This window comes from Acomys minous (genome assembly GCF_964271855.1).
Source record: "Acomys minous genome assembly, chromosome: 10".
NCBI classification, from domain to species: domain Eukaryota; kingdom Metazoa; phylum Chordata; class Mammalia; order Rodentia; family Muridae; genus Acomys; species Acomys minous.
The window spans coordinates 104,554,320-104,577,183 of NC_140491.1; the positions used below are offsets into that span (position 1 = coordinate 104,554,320).

Below are 22,864 nucleotides of genomic sequence, written 5' to 3' on the forward strand. Positions count from 1 at the left end.
CAGCTCAACACTTTTGGTGTAATGTTGTGTGCTATGTTAAACTATCTTACGTATTCATTTTTGTGTTGTAGCAGTCAGTCAGTAGCACCCTACTCTGCTTAGTTAGCCATTTAGAAACAAGCTTAACTGTTGGTTGCAGTACATTATGTACACACTTGTGTTTCTTTTGATAAAAATCCCTTGAGACACCAGTAGAAGTTTTGTATAGTTTTTGGGGGCTTTGTTTTGCATTTATAATTCATAGGCTTACAGCAAGTTCTTTAATTACACAGAAGCAGGATCTTTATATGAGATCTTAAGTCATCACTTGATTTTACATTTCCTTGTATGTTTGTTACTTTTCCTGTGCTTCATACCTTCACTTTACAGTTCCAGCTGTAGCTTGTTTCTCAATATTGTCCATGCTGCTCTATGAGCTATAGAAGTGAGATGAGCGCTGTTCTCAGTTGATGTGCTGATTGAGCCTGAGTTGCTGTTATACAGCATTGGACAGAGATTAGACCTTGGAAGATCAGACTATAATTTTCAATTCCTTGATGCTTTTGGTGTAAAGAGCTGAAATTGTTGCTTTTTAAGAACATGTTACTACTTTTTTCTACAATTTAAAAAGTACATTTCTCATTAAAGCATACTACTTGTGTAGGTCCTTCTAAAGCTAGACAGATTCTAAAAAGCACTAGTATTGGAAATAAGATTTCCCTATTTTGGCTATTAGCCTGTATCACATTGAGTGTTAATTCTGCATGGTTTGGGTTTTTTTAAACTTGGACTAACCTCTCTAATTCTCATAGCTATGAATATGAAATGTCAAGAAGATACATCTTTCTATATGTGTACGATGATAGGCTGCAGCATGTTTGTGATTCTGGTTTCTTTCTGTTCAGGTGGCTTTAGACCAGTTTACTGTTGACATTATTTTAACTTGGCACGTATAACATTGCCATATAAAGTAGAATAGGAAGTGGCAAAATATGATACCTTACAGAGTTAAACACAGAACATAGCCAAAATCCATTCAGAATTGTGTGTGTTGTATTTTTGCTATTTTTGTGATGTGTGGCCTTTTATTCTGTAATAGCCTTCTAAATAAATCATTGAACATCCAGCAAACACAAAACCTGCCTCATTTGAAAAATATTTCCAAACTCCAGTTACTAGTAGCCTTTAGAAAGTTTTGTACTCCGTTTGTCAGTATAGTGTCAACTCTTACCAAGGTAGCTTCTTGGTAAACCCAGTAGCTACTCAGTGCTGTCTGTATGGAATAAAGTGATGCCTGATGTACTTCCCATTATTGATTATTACAGTAAGATGTATTTGGCATTGTAGCTGGTCCAGAATGAAGAGTGCAGTGATTATAAAGCTGTTTGGAATATCCTAAAGCAAATACCCACAGTGGGTTCTTGTGGGGTTTTTGTTTTGTTTGTTTTTTGGTTGTTTTTCGAGACAGGGTTTCTCTGTATAGCTCTGGCTGTCCTGGAACTCACTCTGTAGAGCAGGCTGGTCTCAAATTCACAGGGATCCACCTGCCTCTGCCTCCTCCCAAGTGCTGGGATTAAAGGTGTGTGCCACCAAGCCTGGCCACAATGGATTTTTTTTTTTTTTTTTTTTTTTTTTTTTTTTGCCACAATGGATTCTTTACAAATTATTTTTGCTGATGGGAAAAGTTAGTATATATATAATCTGTTACATGTCTTAAACAAATTGATTATGTCTTAAATTCAGTTGGTTGTGTTTTAAAATAGATCCCAAGCTACCTGATCTTTAAGAAATTTCTGCTAACATTTTAAAATCCATACTGAGTAAAAATACTTTTCTCCCCTGATCCTAGAGCTTTTACCTGTTAACATATATATTATAAACAAGGACTTTACAGTTCTTTTAAAAAGTGAAAAGCCGGCATGGGAGAGAATTGCTAATGCCCATGATGTCCTCCTGCTCCTGTCCTCCAGAGAGCAGCTCCATGCTGGGCACTAATAGGCCTCCCGCCCCTGCTTTGTTAGTTTTTTTTTCAGTAGAACAGATACGGGAGAAGGAGTTGAGACAAAACAATCATCTAGATTTTATTTTCAGAATATAAAGAATATTTGAGAAACTATTCAACAATATTAACTTTATACCCCAAGATTCACAGTTCTCTAATTGCATAAAGCTCGTCTTTGTTGTAGTAGTTGTGCTGGTAGATTTTTTTAGTTTTTACTTAGACATCATTTCCCCAAAACAGTTTCTTACTTCAATTTTTCCATCAAATAGACTTTGTAGGAATACTGAATTTACAGTTAATTGTCATTCACTTGTTTTTATTGCTTGATTCCAAAGCTGAGGAAATTATTTCAATATGTAAGACTTTAATGATTATTGTATGAATTTTTTCTCTGAGTAAGTTATCTACTACAAAAATTGACGCTACAAAGAGCTCGTTAGAGAAAGCATGGTGGCTGGTACGGAATGGACAGTGCACTGAGGATGAGACTGATCAGAATACCTTGGAACAGATACCACAGTGGACTTTGACAGGAAGGAAACCACTGATGGTTTTAAAACATTCTTTGACTTACAGTTGATGCTATCATAGAACCTGTTTCTTTTAAATTGCTTTATTGGAGCTCTTAGAATTTGTCAAGAATTAATCTGCTAGGCCTTTCTTTGCCTCTGTGTGATCCAGATGCTCACTGGCTTTGCCAGGTGGCCTTGGCTCATATCAAGTTTAAGATGTTAAATTAACAACAAAAGACTCCGTGGTCTGGATAGGCACGTGCTGGGTTTTTGGTACTTTGGGTAATAGTATTAATGGATGCTTCTAATTTATTTTCTAGTGAATATTTAGAGCAGTTAGTATGATTGGTAGTGCTTGGTTGTACTTTGTTCAACATGGTAATAGTTTTTATCACAGAACCCTTTACAGCATTATTTCTATAAACTTCCCAGAAAGAACTTACATTTAACTGGTATAAAGAAACTAAATGAACATTTTTTTCTTGTCTTTTGTTTCTATTTACTGTAATTATTCCTTATAGGGTTTATGCATTTACAGTTGACAAACTGTATAATTTGATACACTTTAACTGTAAGAATATTTTTTAATCTTATTCTTGTTTAAAAAAATAAAGTATATCCCAAGAAAATGCAGTGCTGATTGTCATCACTGCCTGCTGTGAGCTTCTGTCCTGCCTTGAAGGGATTTACCTGCTATGTAACAAGCAATTAAACAACAAATCACATTTTTTTAAAAGGCCACTCAGGCCAAAAAAGAAAATGTTATCGACTTTGTTCACTTACACACACACACACACACACACACACACACACACACACACACACACACACACACACACACACACACACACCAGTGCTGGAGGATGTAACAGCATTGATCTGTGTTTCTGCCTGGTTTTGGTTTTCCAAAGTTACTAAAGCACATGGTCTATATTTTCTGCCCTCCCCTCCCCACCCCTCCTGGTGTGTGTTTATAGTATTTTTGAAAGATTGATACATAAATTGGGTATTTCTATGGATCTTTAAGGTGTGGCTGCTCTCCATGGAAGGGAAAAGCATAATTAAGTTAATGCACTTCTTTTCCTAGCTCCAAAGTCACTGTGATGTATATTTTTTTAATGGAATTTAGAAACCTTGTTTTCTCAATTGTAAAATTAGTTTTAAAATGCTGCTTCTCTTATCATTAGTCAAGTAAATGTTGGACTGTTTTCTGCAAATTGCATTTTACAAAATTTAAACTTCAAAACTGTATTAACTTTTATAGTTAAACATTGTATTAAATAAAGTATACTATAATAAGCAATTTGGAAGTGTATTTTTTGTTAGCCTTATTAAAAAATAACCAATAAAATATTGTTATAGAAAAGCAAAATGATTTGCATTTTGAAAAAGGGTAGTTGACAAAATGGATCTCTAAGAAGTTATTGGGCATGTCCAACACTTGGGAAGCAGAAGCAAGTGGATCTCTGAATTCAAGGTCAGCCAGAGCTAAATACTGAGACACTTAAGAATTACCAAACTGGTAAGAAGGTACAGTGTGTAACAGTGACCGCTGCCAACAGTGATGTGAGGTGAATCCCTGGGACCCACATGATGCAAAGAGAACTGACTCCAGCAAGTTGTCTGTCGACCACATGTACCATGGCACACATGTGCAGTGATGATTTCCAAGTTTAGGAGGAAATTTTCTGGTTCAAATATTTAAGCATAGTGATTAAAGTTTAGTAACTTAATCTCAGCAAAATTTAAGACCAGATTTGGGGTTTGTATTACTATTAAAATTTTACCATTTTCTTTTTAATTACTCCAAATTTCCCAGTATTAGAAAGAATACAAGTTTTCCTGTGTCTTTTTCTGTGTGGCTTTGAGGTTTTGTTTTTTGTTCTGGGGTGAGTTTAAAGTCAATATGTAGCCAACAAATTAAAGAAAGATGTCACACCCACCCAGTGTATGATGATGGGGGTTCTGCCCCAGGGCTTCATACACAGTAGGTAAATACTTAAATGGTAGGTAAATACTCCAACAGCTATGCCCACTCACCTGTCAGTTTTGAGACAGTTGGTTTGTTTTTTGTTTGTTTGTTTGTTTTTTCCAAGAGTTTCTCTGTGTATGCTTGGCTAGTCTGAACTCACCTTATAGACCAGACTGGCCTTGAACTTGTAAAGATCCACCTGCCTTTGCTTCCCCGAGTGCTGGATCACAGGCATGAACCACCCTACCCTGGCTTGATACTAGTTACAAAGCATTTTTAGGTAAGACCAGCTGGCCTTGAACCCTGAAGAGATCCACTTGCCCCTGCCTTCCAAGTGCTGGGATGAAAGGTGTGCACTATCATGCAAAGACCTAGAGCTATATTTTTAAAATTTGTAAGACATTTTTTGGTTTTAATATAATTTGGAAAATGTTTAGGGAAAACTCCCACAGTTAATCATTTAAGATGTGTATTTTTTAATGTACAGTTAACTTTCTGAATGTGTTGTATTTTGTTGAGGGACATGCTTGCTTTTGTGTTTATGTGTATGTGTGTGTGTGTCTGTACCTTGTGCACCTGAGGTCAGAGTTGGTTCTCTTCATCCATCATGTGGATCCTAGGGGTCAAACTCCACCCCTGCCATAGCCTTTTCAGTTTTAGGTTTGCAGATATGAGTTGCCATGACTGGCTTTTTAATTCTATCACAGTCCATTACTGAGATTTGTTTTGTGCAATTATTGGTTATAGAACAAGCCTTGGAGTCAGATTGGGCACACCCACCTCTTGGCTGTTTTACATTTGTATGTATCCCTTGAGTTTTGTCATAGTAAACATGGCCATACAGAAATGATGTCCTAAGCTAGTAGTAAACCTGTGGTGTCATCCTGTTTGTCCCTTTGAGTTTGTTGTCTGCTCAGGACATCTTGCATACAATTTAGCAATCTGTTACAGTGTTTTTGGTTTGGTTTGGTTTTGGTTTTTCAAGATGGTTTCTCTGGGTAGCCTTGGCTATCCTGGACTCACTTTGTAGGCCTGCCTTTGCCTCCCATAGTGCTGGCATTACAGGCTTGTTCTGCCCATGCCCAGCTTAGTGTTATTTTTAAAAGACTGGTGCTTTGCCCCCAAGACATGGTTTGTCTGTGTAGCCTTAGCTATCCTGGACTTGGTTTGTAGACCAGGCTAGCCTCCAACTCAGAGATCTGCTTGCTGCTGCCTCCTGAGTGCTGGGACTAAAGGTATGAGTTTAATTAGTTACAGGGTCTGGTCTCTTTATCTGTAGCTCTGGCTCTCCTGGAACTCACTATATAGACCAGACAGACTTCTGACTAACAGAGATCCCTTTGCCTCCCAAGTGCTGGGATTAACAGTGTGTGCCGGGGCTGGAGAGATGGCTCAGTGGTTAAGAGCGCCACCTGCTCTTCCAAAGGTCCTGAGTTCAATTCCCAGCAACCACATGGTGGCTCACAGCCATCTATAATGTGATCTGATGCCCTCTTCTGCACATAAAGTACTCATATGCAATAAATAAAATAAATAAATCTTTAGCTGGGCGTGGTGGCGCACGCCTTTAATCCCAGCACTCAGGAGGCAGAGGCAGGCGGATTGCTGTGAGTTCAAGGCCAGCCTGGTCTACAAAGTGAGTCTAGGACAGCCAAGGCTAACATAGAGAGACCCTGTCTCGAAAAACAAAACAAAACAAAAAGCAGTGTGTGCCACCACACCCAGCTGAGTTTCGGATAAAGTAAACTTCACAGTGATTCAGGGTTAATCTAGCCATAGAATTAAACCCCATTTTTCAAGGTATGGGTGGCTATTGTCATCCTACATACACAGAACTGCTCCATACAGTCTTGAGCATGGGAGTCACTGCACTGTGCAGTCTGGGTGTTACGAAGTCCTGCTTTACTGGTGAAGGAGATAATGTAATTACCCCATAGAGGATTGTAACATCAAATTGCACTGTAGAGTTTGGAGAGCAGCACTTAGTGGCTGCCATTCCAGAGGACCTGAGCACGGTTGCCAGCACCCACATGGCAGCTCACAGCCATCTGTAACTCCAATCCCAAGGGTTAAAACAACCTTCTGTCCTCCGCAGGGCATCTGGCACACAGGTAGTACATAGACATACATGCAGACAAAACTGCCATACACATAATTTTTTAAATGTTATAAATTTTTTATCTGTGAATGATGTATGACCTCTTTATTTGGTATTCCCCTTCTTAGGGGAATAAATATGAAACATTCACAAAGCTATTTATGATATTTGTAATAGCAAAGGACAAGAAACCAACCGAATATGCCTTTGCCAGTTGTTGAATAAATTAGCACACTCATGCAGCTAAATCTGCTGGAGATAAAAAGTGATCCACCTTTGTTTTAAAGATAAACAGTAGGTGCTGGAGAGAGAGCTCAATCTGTAACGTACTTTGCTGTGCAAGCATAGGACCTGCATTGGATCCCCAGCACCCACTTAAGCTAGGCATGGTGGTGTGCATGTGTAATCCAAGCACCAGGGGGAGGGGGAATGGAGAAGGGTGAAACCTTGCCTTTTTTAAAAAAATGGCACTTGAAGAACATCTAAGGCTCACTGTTGACACATGCACAAACCAGCCAACAAAAATATGAAAGGGTCATCAGTGTGGTGATGCCTGAATGTAATTCCAGTGGTTGGGAAGCTGATGAGATTTAAGTGGAGGGGTTCTGAGTTTAAAACCAGCCTGAGCTACATAAGATCTTGTCTCAGGGGAAGAAAAGGCAGGGGGTGTGGGGAGGCAGGCTCAGAGGTTAAGAACACTGGCTGTTCTTCCAAAGATCCCTGAGTTCTATTTCCAGCAACCGCATGGTGGCTCACAACCGTCTAAAATGGGGTCTGGTGCCCTCTGCTGGTGTGAAGGCACAACATGCAGGCAGAATACTATATGGATAATATTTTATTTTAAATCACACACATGCACATACACATTAAGAATCACCAAGGTTGCAAGGCCTGGGTTAAAAATCAGAACACAGCCTCACAGTCACTTAGATTTTTTTTTTAATGTTTGTTAGTAAGAATATGGATCTTTAATGGGGATGTAAAATGGTGCTAACTGCTTTAGAAAGTAAGGCAGCCTGATGTGGTAACTCACACATGTGATCCATAAGGGCTGGAGGTGGTAGGAAAGTCAGAAGCTTAAGGACAGCTAGATAGACATCTCAAGAGGAATAAGAAGGGAAAGACATACTAGGGCTGGAGAGATGGCTCAGTGACTTAGAACACTGGCTCTCGTGTAGAGGACCCAGGTGTGTTTCCCAGTACCCACATGGTAGTTCACAAATATCTGTAACTCCAGTTCCAGGGAATCCAACACCCTTTTCTGCCCTTTGTGGACACAAGTCCTGCACATGGTGCATATACACATGCAGGCAAATCATACACATGAAAAGAATTTTAAGTAAATACTGTAGGATTCTACTTAAATCAGGTGGGTGCCAACAATGGTTATTCACAAAAGTTGAGAGAAGGGGGCTGGAGAGATGGCTCAGCAGTTAAGAGCACTGGCTGTTCTTCCTGAGGACCCAGGTTCAATTCCCAGCACCCACATGGCAGCTACAACTGTTTGTAACTCCAGTTCCAGGGGATCTGACACCCTCATACCAATGGATATAAAATAAAATTTAAAAAAAAGATTTTTAAGTTGAGGGAAGAGGGAGTGGGGGATACATGAAGTGAGTATAGTTTCAGTTGTGCAGAATGACTGAAGCCCAGAAATTGCATAACAAATTAAATATACTTAGCACTATTAAGCCATACTTAGAAGTGTATGTTCTACCTCATGTACGTCATGTTCTGTTGTTTTTCTTAACCACAGTTTTTGCAAGGGAAGTTCAGTTCATAGAAACCCGATAAACTGGTGTATCAAGTTGATAAAACTACATATAACAATAATTTTAAGTAATTTCATGTCCAGGAGATATACTCTATACAAGCCACAGAGATGTCGAAACTGTATAGTAACCATCTTAGTAACAGTGAAGTTTTGAATGATTGTAAAAAATTGAATAAGCATATGAATTTCTGTTGAGGAAAGTACTAGCTGTGATGTAGTCCTAAGAGCAAAGTACGGACAGCGTGGTACACAACACAAACACCCTCCGTGAAGTAAGTCAGACACTGAAGTCCACAGCAAGGCTGCATTCTTGTTTGTTTTGGTTTTTTGAGACAGGGTTTCTCTGTGTAGCCTTGGCTGTCCTGGACTCACTTTTGTAAACCAGGCTGGCCTCGAACTCAATGATCCGCCTGCCTCTGCCTCTCAAATGCTGGGATTAAAGGTGTGTGCCCCACCACTGAAAACATTTTAAATAAAATTGTCATCGTGTGCCTGAGTATACAGCTCAGTCAATAAAGTGAGAACCTGACTTTGAGCCCCAGAGCCCACATTAAAGAAAACACCCAGCACTCAGGGAGGCAGACACAGACAGATCTCTGTGAGTTCAAGGCCAGCCTGGTCTATAAATTGAGTTCAGGACAGCCAAGGCTACACAGAGGAAACCCTGCCTTAGGAAAAAACAAAACAAAAATGCAGTGTGATGGCACAGACTTGTCATCCCAGTGCCAAGGAGATGGAGATAGCCAGATCGCTGGCACTCAACTGGTCAGCTTGCTTGTTGAGCCATTGAGAGATCCAGTTTTCTCTCTCTCTCTTTCTTTCTTTCTTTCTTTCTTTCTTTTCTTCTTTTTTCCGAGGAAGGGTTTCTCTGTGTATCCCTGGCTGTCCTGGACTCACTTTGTAGACTTCACTTTATAGGCTGGCCTTGAACTCACATCAATCCACCTGTCTCTGCCTCCGGAGTGCTGAGATTAAAGGCGTGCACCACCATGCCCAGTGAGAGATCCAGTGTTCTTAACAAACAAACAAACAAACATAAAAACTGGGAGTTTGGGGGTGGTGGTGGATGCAGTGTAGGAAATAACACCAAGGCTGTTCTCTGGAATCTACATACATGCACAGACTCCTGAGCTTTTGCGTGTACTTAGTGTAAATACTGCGAAGAATCAAATGCGGCAACACATTTTATAAAGATGAGTTGTCACTTTATTATCAGAAATTCCATTATATTTGTAGCTCATACTTGCTACAGTAAATTTTATCAATCATAAAAGTAAACTTTTTACCATGTAAAACCTAGCCTTCTCTTTGACTTCTGAAAATCATTGTACTTTGAACCCTGAGAAGTATAAAAAGGGAGCTGGACACCAGTGGCATTATTTGCCTGGTAGCTCGGTCTCAGCCCACCTCTGCCTACAAAGGGTGGGCCACGCCCGCCGCCTACTCCTTCCTGCGCAGCTTTTACGAGAGGGTAAATGTGTTTCTTTGTTGATTTGGATTCAAATTCAATTACTTCTCTGGCATACTTCTGAAATTCTTCCTCCTTCTCAGCTGCAAGGGCTTCAGTAAGTCTCCAGTAATCTAATTCTTCTTCTTTAGATTGCTTTGCATTCAATTTATTTATGGCCTATTGGGAAGAAAAATAAATTTTAATATTGGTCAAAATCATGTTTAAAATATCTGTAATTTTAAGGTGCGGTTGTAATTTCATAAACTCAGTAGTTTACAAATATGCTATAACTGATTCATCTGGGCATCTAAGAATATACTCAAAGTGTAGATTAAACATTTAAATTCATAGCTTTATGTGACACACAGTCAAACAACATACAACGTTACAAACATAAGTAAAATGTAGGTTAAAAACTGGGCAGCTATATATAGTTACGATTCAACCATCTATGTATGTGATCTTCAGTACGTTAAAAGGCATATAAATAATTATTATTCCTGTCTGTTGACATAAAACTAAGCCAGCAGGAAATACCTAAGTTATATGCAACCAGTTATATCCTGTTTCCCAGGAGTATGAAGCTAGAACAATGAATAACGTTAATCTCTGAAAATGTATTCAGAAGTGGGGAAATGAACATTCTATAGGCAATCTCCCAAACACTTTACAAAGCCTTTGTCTTATAATGTTACAGTAATTTATATTGGAAGACATGTTTTCGTTTTCTTGTTTTTTGGGTTTTTGTTGTTGTTGTTATTGTTGTTTTTGCTTTTCAAGGCAGGGTTTCTCTGTGTAGCCTTGGTTGTCCTGGATCAGGTTGGCCTCGAACTCACAAGAATCTGCCTGCCTCTGCCTTCGGAGTGCTGGGATTAAAGGCGTGCACCATTACGCCCGGCTTTAGTTACTTTTCTATTACTGTAAAATAACACCATGACCAAAGCAATTTACAGAATAAAGAGTTTATTGGGGACTTATGCCCCATTACGTCTGAGAGCACGACAGCAGCAGGCAGAAGGGGTGCTGGAGCGGCAGCTGAGCGCTTCCATCTGGTCCACAAGCATGAGGGGGAGAAAAGAGCTAAGTGGGGATGGCATGGGCGTCAGTGACTCAGTCGGTCAAGCTCATGTCTACTTCAGAAGACCGGAGTTCGATTCCCAGTACCCACATCAGGTAGCTCCCAATTGCCTGCAACTTCAGCTCCAGGGCACACAAGTAAACAATAGAAATATTTTTTAAAATCCCACCTCCAGCGGTACACCTCCAACAAGGGCATACCAACTAATCCTTCTTGAACAGCACCACCATCTGGGGACCAAGTTCAAACATGTGGAGGCTAGGGGAGCCGTTCTTGTTTGAACCACCACAGTGTATTACTGGTAAGAGAAACTACTTTCTACTTGAGATTAGGAGCAGGAGAACAATGTCACTTCTTGTACTTCTAATAAGTACTGTGCTGTCTGTAATCAGTATAACAAAACAAGAGAATTAGCATGCAGATTGAAAAGGGAATTAAAAGTGTCTTTATTCCCAGATAACATGATCACATAGGTAAAAAGTTAAAGTTACAGAAAAGCTAATAGGCTGCAGGATACAAATCAATGCCCAAAATCAGCTGTGCCTCCATATTGCAAACAAGTGGTATGAACATGGAATATACACCAGCTTCACTGGCAGGGACACTTGAGAAGTACAGCCAGGCGTGGACGCTCACAGCCGGAAACACCAGCACTCAGGAGCGTCGCAAGTGTGAGGCAAACCCTAGTTACAGAGTGAGAGCCTGTTTCAAACAAGGAAAATGAATGAAAAGTTAAAATACCTATATACTCCAACCACATACATTATGGTGAAAATGTGAAGACTAAATATGTACTACTTACACATTTGAAGACTCACTATTATAGTATTCAACTAAATATTTTCCTCAATTCTCCACAAATTATATTTAAATAGTAAAATCTTTAAGAAATTTTTTTCAACAGATGGGGTGATGTGCACACATTTATGTGTGCAGTCATGTCTGTGTGTGCAAGTGTACGTGTGTATACAGGAAGCACAGGGCAGCCTAGGGTGTCATTCCTTAAGAGCCTTGTTTTATGTGGTGGGGTGTCTCACTGCCCTGGAACTCAGCGAGTACCCGGGGTCCCCAATGATCTGCCTATATACAAGCTCATATGAGGGCCTGCATTCATATCCAGCACTGCCAAGAAGGAAAGGCTGGGACAAATACATACCCATGTTTTCATCTCTAGCACCACACACAAAAAGCATTAACAGGGTAAGTTTTATGTTAAGTACATTTTAATGCAATTGGGGGGGGCGGTCCAAGACAGGGTCTCTGTTTTAGCCTTGGCTGTCCTGGACTCGCTTTGTGAACCAGGCTATTCTCAGACTCACAACAATCAGCTGCCTCTGCCTCCCTAGTGCTGGGATTAAAGGCGTGCGCCACTACACCCGGCTTAACCCAATTTTTTAAAGCTTAAAAACTTCAACAGTAGGTGTTGGAGAGATGGCTCAGTCAGTGAAGTGCTCAAGCACATGAAGCCAAATTCTGAGCACCCAGCATGCATGTGAAAACTAAGTGAGGCGCTATGCATCTGTAATCACACTGCAGGGGCGGCAGAGGCAGGAGAATCCCTGGGGCTCAGTGGCCAGCCAGTCTAGCCAAGCCAGGGAGCCCTGCGCTCAATGTGAGACCTTCTGTCTCTCTAAAAAAAAAAAAAAAAAAAGATAAAATAGAAGGGCTGGGGAGATGGCCCAGTGGGTAAGAACATGTGTTGTTCTTCCAGGGAACCTGAGTTTGATTCCTAGCACCCGTGTGGGGCAGCTCCAAATCTAGGATACCCTACACCCCGGAGGTAACCTCATCCATGTGCTGCACACATACACATACAGGAGAGGAGCCAGGGAGAGAATATTAAGTAGTAAGGTGGAGAACAATCAAGGAAGAGGCACATGCATGTGCTCACAGTCTCATGCACATGTGCACACACGCCATACACACTTCGTCAATGAGAAAAAACGTGGACTAAGGAGCTAGCTCAGGCAGTAAGCTGCTTTCTGTGAAAATATGAAAACTGAGTTGGATCCTTAGAACTCACGTAAAAAGCTGAGCAAAATGCTGTGGTCTTTTTTTTTTTTTTTTTTTTTTTTTTTGGTTTTTCAAGACAGGGTTTCTCTATGTTATCTTGGCCGTCCTGCCTCTCTTTGGAGACCAGGCTGGCCTTGAACTCACAGCAATCCACCTGCCTCTGCCTCCCGAGTGCTGGCATTAAAGGTGTGTGCCACTAAGCCCAGCAATGCTGTGGTGGCCTTCTAATCCTAGCTGTGGGACAATAAAGTCAGGTCGCTCCTTGGGACCTGCTAGCCAGCCAGCCTAACCTAATTGCTGAAGCCCGGATTCCACCGAGAGACTCTGTCTTAAACAATGTGAAGGGCTCTGGAGGAAGAAAACCCAAGGCTGGCCTCCAGTCCTGACATGCACATTACCTGCACAAACACACATGCACAACACACACACACACACACACACACACACCCCTCTCCCTGTATATACACAAAGAAAACAAATCACCTCTAACAAAATGCCTCTAATCCCAGTACTTGGGAGGCAGAGACAGGGGGATTGCTGTGAGTTTGAGGCCAAACTTGGTCTACTAAGTGAGTCCAAGTCAGCCAAGGCTACACAGAGAAACCCTGTCTCAAAACAAAAACAAAAACAAACAAACAAAAAAGAAAGTAAAGATGGAAGAAGAATGAAACAAAGCATGAGCGTCAGGGCCTATCCCATACATCTGCACTTTCCTTAATATTTACTAAGCATAACATGCACTAAAGAAGGATTAAAATGTGTAAAGAAAATCAAAACCCTAGAATGAGAGCGATGGGGGGCGGATAAAGTCCTGAGTGGCCGGATATGAGCACAGACATGTCAGGGCACCAGTGTGTAGATGTGTGTGAGTGGATGCAAAAAGCCTCCGCTTCCTCCTGGATGTTGATAGTCTGAGACTGCTTCCCTATCAGACCTCTTACTGAGAGGAAGTAAACCTGACTCCTTGCTCAGCCGTATATAGTACACTTGTGGAGCTTCCCGGCTGTTGCTGGTGTGTCTCCATCAGAGTGCGTGGCTCAGTCACTACCTGCTATTCTGGATCAATGTCTGCTGTTTCTTATTTCTGATGCCCCCCATGAGGTCAATCCCTCAGCCACCACAGCCAAGACTCAGAGCAGAGATTCTAAAGCTAAGTTCATATTTTACTTAGTTTTCACTGTGACACCATAAAGGAAACCACTAAAGAGAAAGAAAACCAAAATAAGCCTGTTACATATTTACTTTTAAAATTCCTAAAGAAGTGGGAATAATTACCATTTGCTGAATGTGAGCATCCTGAATTTCTCGTCGCTCTTTGCTAGCTTTGAGCTTTTTCTTATTTTCAAGCTCCTGGAAGATCTTATCTGCCTCTAAGATAGCCAGCATTTGTTCCTTAGACTCAATTTTTCTTTGTTTTTCTTCTTCCTCTTTATTTTTCATCTAGATGTTTAGTAGCAAAGGAAAAAAAAAAAGAAAGAAAGTCATTTTTAGCAACCAGATCTCATTAAAAAGGAGTCAAAGTGCTTCAAGCAGAGAGCCAGGAGCAACGTGAGAACAGAAAGCTGTATCCACGTGGCCGGGGCGGTTTGTTTTGTTCTCTTGAGTATCAGAGACAAACTTAATAAAAATGTAAGGAGAGCAATATAGATCTATGTCTTTGGTTAAAAACAATAGCACACACAGTTGTGTATGCGATGTGCGCCTGTAACCCCAGCACTGAAGATAAGGAGACAGACACAGGAAGAGCCTGAGTTCAAGGGAAGCCTGGGCGTCACAGTGAGACTGCGGAAGGAGGGCGGGAGAGCAGGAGGGTGGGAGAGTAGGAGGGCGGGAGGGCAGGAGAGCGGGAGGGCAGGAGAGCGGGAGGAAGAACTCAGAGGACAGAGCAGCGAGGTCTAAAGATACAGAACGTCTGCAATGTTAACAACTGAATGCGAAAATGTTTTTGAGCTATGTGGTTTGAATGTTCGGAGAGACACGTAGGGGATGAGGTAGGGGGATCCATTTTCTAAAATTAAAACATACAAAAATGTATTAAGATAACTTATGTGGCGTCTCTTAAAACATTTAAATAAACATAAAAAGCAATCCTGTCATTTAAGATGGTTCTGAAGAAGAACTTGTTCCTTTGCATCCATAAATAGCTTGAGGAGGGTGGGGTGGGGGAGTGCCAGAGATGACTCAGCAGTTAAGAGCAGCCAGTTTGGTCCCCCGCACGCACATAGCGACTCATAAACCATCTGTAACTACACTTCTAGGTGATCCAACGCCCTCTTCTGGCTTTCCTGGGCATCAAGCACACTCATAGTACACAGATGTACGTGCAGGCAAAACTAATAAATATAAGTAAATACCTTTATAAAAACATCTTGAGTTTAACTGATGGTCATACTATCTTCAGTAAAAAGGTAAACACTGTTTTTTCAACAACCAGAGAACCCTGGGCCACTGGGCAGCAAGGCCTCCAGCTTCTGCAGACCCGAGAGCACCCTGTGAGCACCGCTCTCAGAGGTCAGCACAGGGCCAAGCTTTAGCCCAGGGTCCCCTGAAAGACGGGAGTCTTGGTTCTATGGTCTCTGAGGTCATTATAGTTACAGAACTCTGATGCCTGAGGTTCCAGTCGTCCCTGAGGACCTAGAGGCTATGCTGCTGTGGTCCCAGAGGTTACTTTGGGCCTGTGACTGTAACCACATCCAATACAGCAGGCAAGCTTCACTGGGTCTGAAGTTTGGTGTCCTGCCTTCCAGCAGGTTCATAGAATCCAAAGGATGACCAACGTTGGTTTTTTCTTTTTAAAGATTTATTTATTATTATGTATACAGTGCTCTACCTGCATGTACTCCTGCAGGACAGAAGAGGGCACCAGATCACATTATAGATGGTTGTGAGCCACCATGTGGTTGCTGGGAATTGAACTCAGGACCTCTGGAAGAGCAGCCAGTGCTCTTAACCACGGAGCCATCTCTCCAACCCAAGGTTCTTGTTTTTTAATTCAGTCCACTAGTCTGAATACTTTAGTGATGAGTTGGGACTGGGGAAAATTGATGTTGACTACTGAATGAGCTACTGAAGTGAGCCTGTCTTGGCGATGTGACAAGACCCAGGGTACGGCTGCACATAAGCACCAGGGTGACCAGTTGAGTTAAAACTTTGGTTATCGGGCTGGAGAGAAAAAGTTATGAAAACTGACAAACCTTTACCTAATCTGATAAAAAGAAAGAAGGGAAAGATCAAATTAATAAAGCTAGAGGTCAAAAAGTGCCATTACAACTGATTTCAATGAAACACAGAACATCACGCCAGGAGTGGTGGCACATGCTTGTAATCACAGCACTTGGGAGGCAGAGGCTGGTGGATCTCTGTGAGTTTGAGGCCAGCCTGGTCTACAAAGCCAGTCCTGGACAGCGAAGGCTACACAGAGAAACGGTGTCTCAAAAAAACAAAAAGAAATACATAACATCATTAGAAATAAAATGAAAACTTATACTCTGAAAAGTAGGATAAGCCAGAAATAGTTCTGAATGCACATCATATACCAAAATTAAGCCCTGAAGATATCACTGAAATAGACCAATTATAAGCAACGAGATTGAAGCTGTTATTGAAAGCCTTCCCTCAAAGAAAAGCTCCCAACCAGGTGGATTCAGTGCTGAATTCTATCCAACTTTCAATGAGACCTCAGACCAATTCATCTTGTTTCGTAAAGTAGAAAGTGAAGGAACACGATCAAATCCATTCTGTGAAGCCAATGTTATCCTGATACCAAAACAAGGTAAAATACTATAAAAGGAAGGAAGGTGGGAAGGTAGACCAACGGAAGGCAATAAAGGACCTCAAAAGAAAATGACGAAGGTGGACCCACATAGTTTTTGGCAAAGGAGGCAACAACATACATTGAAAAACCACAGTCTGTTCTGTAGACAGTGCCAGCAACACCGGGTCTCTACCTACAGAAGAGGAAACTACACTCAAAATGGATCAATGACCTTAAAGGCCAAAACACTGAAATTTCTACAAGAAAATATAGGGACTATGCTTCAATATACTGAGGTAGGCAAGAGATTTTTGACTAGAACACCGACAGCACAAGAACTAATCCCAGTATCAAGAGGTGGGACTCCCTGAAAATAAAGGGGTTGTAGAGCAAAGGAAACCATCAGCGTGAGTTAACAGACAGACCCCAGAACGGGAGTAAGTCTTCATCAGCACACTTCAGACAATGGACTAATATCTAGAATTTAGAAATTGCAGATTAAACACCAAGGAAGCAAAACTCCCAATCAACAAAAGCAAATGAACTGAATAGATACTGTTAGCACATAGCACCCCACCCCCACTCCCCACCCCGCACCCCACCTCTAGGTTGGTTAGCAACCTCTGACACCACCTGCAGCCTCCAGGTGTGTACCATGTGTGCCTTTATATCGGGTGCTGGTGTGCTTCAGCACTGCCCCATCACGGCGCTTGCTCCCTCCCTCCTCCTCTCTCTTCCCCCATCTCTCACTCCTGGTCTCCCCTGCTGGTTGTTCCCCACTGTATCTCTGTCTGTCTCTCTTCTCTCTGCCTGTCCCTGAATCTGCCCCTCTGATCTTCTGTCTCCCTCCCCATTCTGTGTCCTCCTCTCTCTTATGCTCGCCCACACCGTCTGTCTTGCCTTTCCCATAATGAACTTCCTTGTATCACACCTGTTGCATAGCGTGTAATTTATATATAACAGATACTTTTTTTAAAAAGGAAAAAAATATAGACATTAGTGTTTTTTAAAGTGTACAATATCCCTAGCTATCAAGAAAATGCAAATTAAAATGACTTTGAGATATGGCCTCACCCCAGTCAGAATGGTGATCGTCAATAAACCTGGCAGGATGGGAGAGAGGGGAACCCTTATTCGTTGGTGGTAGGGGTGAGGGTGCAAATGAATACAATCACTGTGGGAATCTGTTCAAAAACTTAAAAATAGAACGACCATATGACCCAGCTTTTCACTTATGGCAAATAGCCTAAGAATTCCATACTGTATCACAGAAATATTTACATCCCCATGTATATAGATTCTTTATTCACTTCAATAAAAAATTAAAATCAACCCTAGTTTTCCATCAACAGATGAATGGATAATGAAAATGTGTTGTATATATTCAAAAGAAAACTATAATCTGAATATTTCCAAGAAATTGTATAGACTTAAAATGTATAACTTCAGGTGAGGTCACAGAATCTCAGGGGGGGAAAACCTTCATGGAGTGAGAATTCTGGAATTTTGGATTCTTTAAAAAACGCAAAAATATTATAAGAATATGTTTTGTTTTAATCCCAGACATGGGGATATAGGGCTGGCTGTTTTGGACTGTCAACAGCAGCTGACTACTTTGCCTCATGCTCTAGTAGAGGCTTGGTTTTGCCAGCTGCAGATACTTTCTGTGATTGTATGACATTTGGGATTCTGGGAACTTTTCAGGGGGTATATGAATGCCAGGGCCCTGGCAGATGCCTTTATCCCAGCTCTCAGGAGGCAGAGACAGGTGATGAGCGTGAGCCATGAAAGGGGACAAAAAGCCAGCTGTGTATCTAGTTCTCACTCTGTCCTGGATTTTCACTTTTTGTGGAGGGCAAGAACATCCAAATACACTGAACAGTCAAAATACAAAGCCCAGCGTGGCCATTCTAACTGTACACGAGCTCATCAAGGTGTGTAGAATGTAAGTCTAGCCATTTCAGTGGAAGACTGATTGATTGGCTGGCTGATTGATTTGGTTTCGTTTTTCAAGACAAGGTTTCTCTACGTAGCCTTGGCTTTCCTGGACTCCTTCTATAGACCAGGCTGGCCTTGAATTCAGAGATCTGCCTGTCTGCCTCCCTTGTGCTGGGATCAAAGGCATGTACCACCACATCTGGCTTTCAATGTAGATTTTTTTTTTGCAAGGTTTTTGTTTGGTTTGGGTTTTTGTTTTTGTTTTCTTTTTCCAGACAGGGTTTCTCTGTGTAGCCCTGGCTGTCTTGGACTCACTCTGTAGACCAGGCTGGCCTCGAACTCACAAAGATCCACCTGCCTCTGCCTCCCCATGTGCTGGAATTAAAGGCGTGAGCCAACACACCTGGGTAAGTTTTTCTACATAAAGTTTATAAACAAAAATAAAAGTGTTTGTTTCAAACAGGGCTGGAGAGATGGCTCAGAGGTTAAGAGCACTGGATGCTCTTCCAAAAGTTCTGAGTTCAGTTCCAAGCAACCACATGGTGGCTCACAACCATCTATAATGAGATCTGATGCCCTCTTCTGGCCTGCAGATGCACATGCATATAGAGCATTTATACATAAAATAAATAAATACAATAAAATTAAGGATAGAAGATGATTTGCACACTGTTTTCAAATCTCTGTTAGTTTTGACAGAGAGGCAAAGAGGTAGTAGCCACAGCAGGAGAGTCAACTCTATGCACTGTGACTGAATGTTTACCACGGTGGCTCTATAATCCGCAATGGCTTTCAACTCTGCTTGAGTCTTTTCAGATTTTTCTTTCTCTCTTCTCTCCAGCTCAGCCTCAGTTTCAGCAATATCTCTAGCAATAATCAAATCTTCAGTATCAAGTTTCTCTTTCATTAGTTCACTTAGGAAGTTATTTATTCTTTCTCTCCGTTCTTCCATTAGCCTATAACAGAACAATCACATTTGCCAAATCATCCTGAAAAGTTCTGTAGTGGAGTTAAAATACTTCATTAGGGAACTGAGATACAATTGTCTACAAAACTAAGAAGAAATCTTTGGCTTCCTTTATATATGGTTATATCAAGTGAAAATTAATTTGTCATACATTTTAAAATGTTAACACTTTCCGCTGGGTGTGGTGGCACACACCTGTAATCCCAGCACTTAGAAGGCAGAGGCAGGTGGGTCTCTGAGCTTGAGGCCAACCAGGTCTACAAAATGAGTCCAGGACAGCCAAGACTACACAGAGAAACCCTATATCAAAAAAACAAACAAACAAGCAAAAGGAGAGAGAGAGAGAGAGAGAGAGAGAGAGAGAGAGAGAGAGAGAGAGAAATAAGGAAATTGGAAATTAATTATTTTTTTCATCTACCTGCCTCTGCTTCCCGAGTGCTGGGATTAAAGGCATGCACCACGACTGCCCAGCTAAGGAAATTGATTTTAAACTACAAAGTAGCATGTATTCTAAAAATGTCTGAGTGAGCAATATGTACAGTATAATCACATATGTGTATACATGTTTAAACATCTCCATAATGCTGGAATATAGTTTTCATGTGTGTGGTGTACACATGAGTGTATGGGTGGGTGCAACTGGAGTCCAGATGCTGATGTTGCACCTCCTTCCTCTATAGCTCCCAGCATTTTTATCGTGTGATAGGATGTCACTATGTAGTCTTGGCTGTCCTGGGTCTGCTAAGTACACCAGGCTGTCCTCAATTTTACAGAGCTGCTCCTGCCTCTGTTTCCCAAGTGCTGAGATTAAAGCCATGCATCACCGTGCCAGCTGTGTTGTTGTTGTGTGAGCCTGGCTGCTCGTGGTCCCTCAAGAGCCACTTGCTCCCATACCCCCAGCACTGAGGTTAATTATAGCTCCACATGCAGTACTATGTGTGTATCAAGATCTGCTCGTGCACCCAGAACATATTTTGGGGTACTTTGTTGGACTATTCTGCTTGCTCTAACACTAAGATGTACACTACAAAAATCCTTTATTTAGATAAGACCTTAGATATGATGAGCGTAAGTTATCAAACTACTAAATAGCTCATACTCACACTATATCCCATCTGAAACCCAATCACAGATGTGTTGATTTCAATTGTTTATATGTCCCTGTCCTTCACATTATGAAGTTTCTGAGGTCAGGGACTGCACGGATTCTCTCTAGTCCAGGGCCAAGTATGTGTCTGGTACACCACGCACAAGCTCGTTTTACTAAAGCAATGAGGGAAGGAGACTAAACAAATATTTTAATTAGTTATGACAAGTTCACTAATTTACTGAGAGAGTCTGTGAACTTTTGTATGAGAAATTATGAAAAAGACATTGTTCATGGATGGGAAAAAGTAGTTTAAAATGGAAAGAGAGACATTTATGAAAACGCATGTGGCAGATGGTGGTACAGGCCGTGACATTGCAGAGGGCCATGTAGGTAATGTTTCAGGTTTCGGGTTTTATTTTTTTTGGTTTGGAGTTTTGTTTTTGAGTTTGGGTTTGGTTTGGTTTTTCAAGACAGGGTTTCTGTGTGTAATAGTGTAACAGCCTTGGCTGTCCTAGAACTCTCTTTGTAGACCAGGCTGGCCTTGAACTCACAGAAATCCGCCTGCCTCTGCCTCTGCCTCTGCCTCCCAAGTGCTGGGATTAAAGGCGTGTGCCACCATGCCCAGCTTCAGTTACTATTTCAAAATACTGTTCTAAATACATTTACAGATGGAACAGTTAACTGTTTTCATACATTACCCCAGGTGCTGAGGTGCCCCAGGTGCTGAGGTATCCCAGGCAATGAAAAGTGTCAAAGACTCAACCCATGTGTAAGTCTTCTCAGTGCTTTAACAAAAGGCCTAATTTAAGAAACTTAAAAGGAGGTAATTGCAGGGCATGGTGATGTACTCCTTTAATCCCAGCACTCGGGAGGCAGAGGCAGGTGAATCACTGAGTTTGAGCCCAGCCTGGTCTACAAAGTGAGTCCAAGACAGCAGAGGCTACACAGTAAAATGTTTTCTCAAAAAACTAAAAAAAAAAAAGTATTATTTATTTTATCTCATGTTTTCAGAGGTGTCACTTGAATGTGGAGGGAAGAGAATGGCAGAACAGGACAGAAAAATGGCAGCCAGGAAGAAAAACAAAGAAAGACCAGGGGCCACGTATGGTGGTGCACACCTTCAATCCCAGAACTCCAGAGGCAGAGGCAGGCAAATCTATGAGTTCGAGGCCAGCCTGGTCTACAGAATGAGCTCCAGCATAGCCAAGGCTATACAGAGAGGCCTTGTCTAAAAAGGGCCTAAGAAGAAAAAGAAACAGAAAGGCTAGCAGAAGCTCTAGCCTCAAGGGCACACCTCCAGCACCATGCTTCTTTCAGTTAAGCTCCACCTCCCCCACCTCTCAAAACTGGCATCACCTCCCTGGCGGATGCGGATGCGGATGCGGATGCGGATGCGGATGCGGTGTCCACTCTCTCCAGCATGCATTCCCGCCCCAATGCAATCATGCCGACTGACTATGAACTGAAGCCTCTGAATCTGTGAGCCAAAATAAAAAGCCCTCTTTCTTTTTAAGCTGAAGGTGTTTCTTACAATTTGGAAAGTTAACTAACAAAGTGCAATTTTCCTTTAGTTTTCACATTTTATTTTGGGATTTTATGCAATTTTAACTGAAGTAATCTTGAAAACCTTCAATGGGAAGGGGATACTTACTAAGGGTCCATGGGTTTAGGCCATGGTGGCTCCTTTAATCCCAGCACTTGGTAGGCAGAGGCAGGGGGATCTCTGGGAGTTAGAGGGCAACCTGGTCTACATAGTGAGTTCCAGGACAGCCAGGGTCATATAGAAAGACCTTGTTTCAAAAAATAAAAATAAAAATAAAAAAGTAAACACCTAAGACACTGGTGAGGCACACATTTGGGCTCATCTATTACGGCATTCTCAGCGAGGACTAACTGAGAGGGAAGGCCCGTCCTCAACATGGGCAGCACCATCCCACGGGCTGGGGGCGTGGATGGAAGAAAGAGCAGAACAGAGAAAATGAGCTGAGCTGAGCCTGTGCATCTCTCTCCGCTTTCTGGTCCAAGTCAGTCTGCACAGTCCCATGCTGCTGCCTGCACTGCTGTGAGCAGCTCTGGCCACCATGCCTTTTTACCATAACGGGCTATTTACACCCCACAACTGTGAGCCAAAATACGCTCTCCTCATTCAGTTGTTTCAGGTACAGCAATGAGAAAAGGAAATGTATAGACTGGTGGCTTACAGCGCCTCCTCCAGCTCAGCGCTCTCTCTCCTACAG

At 41.7% G+C, this 22,864-nt stretch overlaps 1 protein-coding gene across 1 annotated transcript in view; it reads right to left on the minus strand.

Annotated features, from left to right (window-relative positions):
• Positions 1 to 9,504: 9,504 nt before the first annotated feature.
• Positions 9,505 to 22,864, minus strand: part of CFAP210 (cilia and flagella associated protein 210) — a 29,790-nt gene continuing 16,430 nt past the window's right edge. Inside the window, exons 7-9 of the mRNA XM_084799462.1 lie at positions 19,334 to 19,526; positions 14,154 to 14,318; positions 9,505 to 9,964 (exon numbers count right to left, since the gene is read on the minus strand). Of these exons, the coding sequence (XP_084655588.1) occupies positions 9,620 to 9,964; positions 14,154 to 14,318; positions 19,334 to 19,526 (703 nt within the window). The 3' untranslated portion in view covers positions 9,505 to 9,619. The remainder of the gene's footprint in view (positions 9,965 to 14,153; positions 14,319 to 19,333; positions 19,527 to 22,864) is intronic.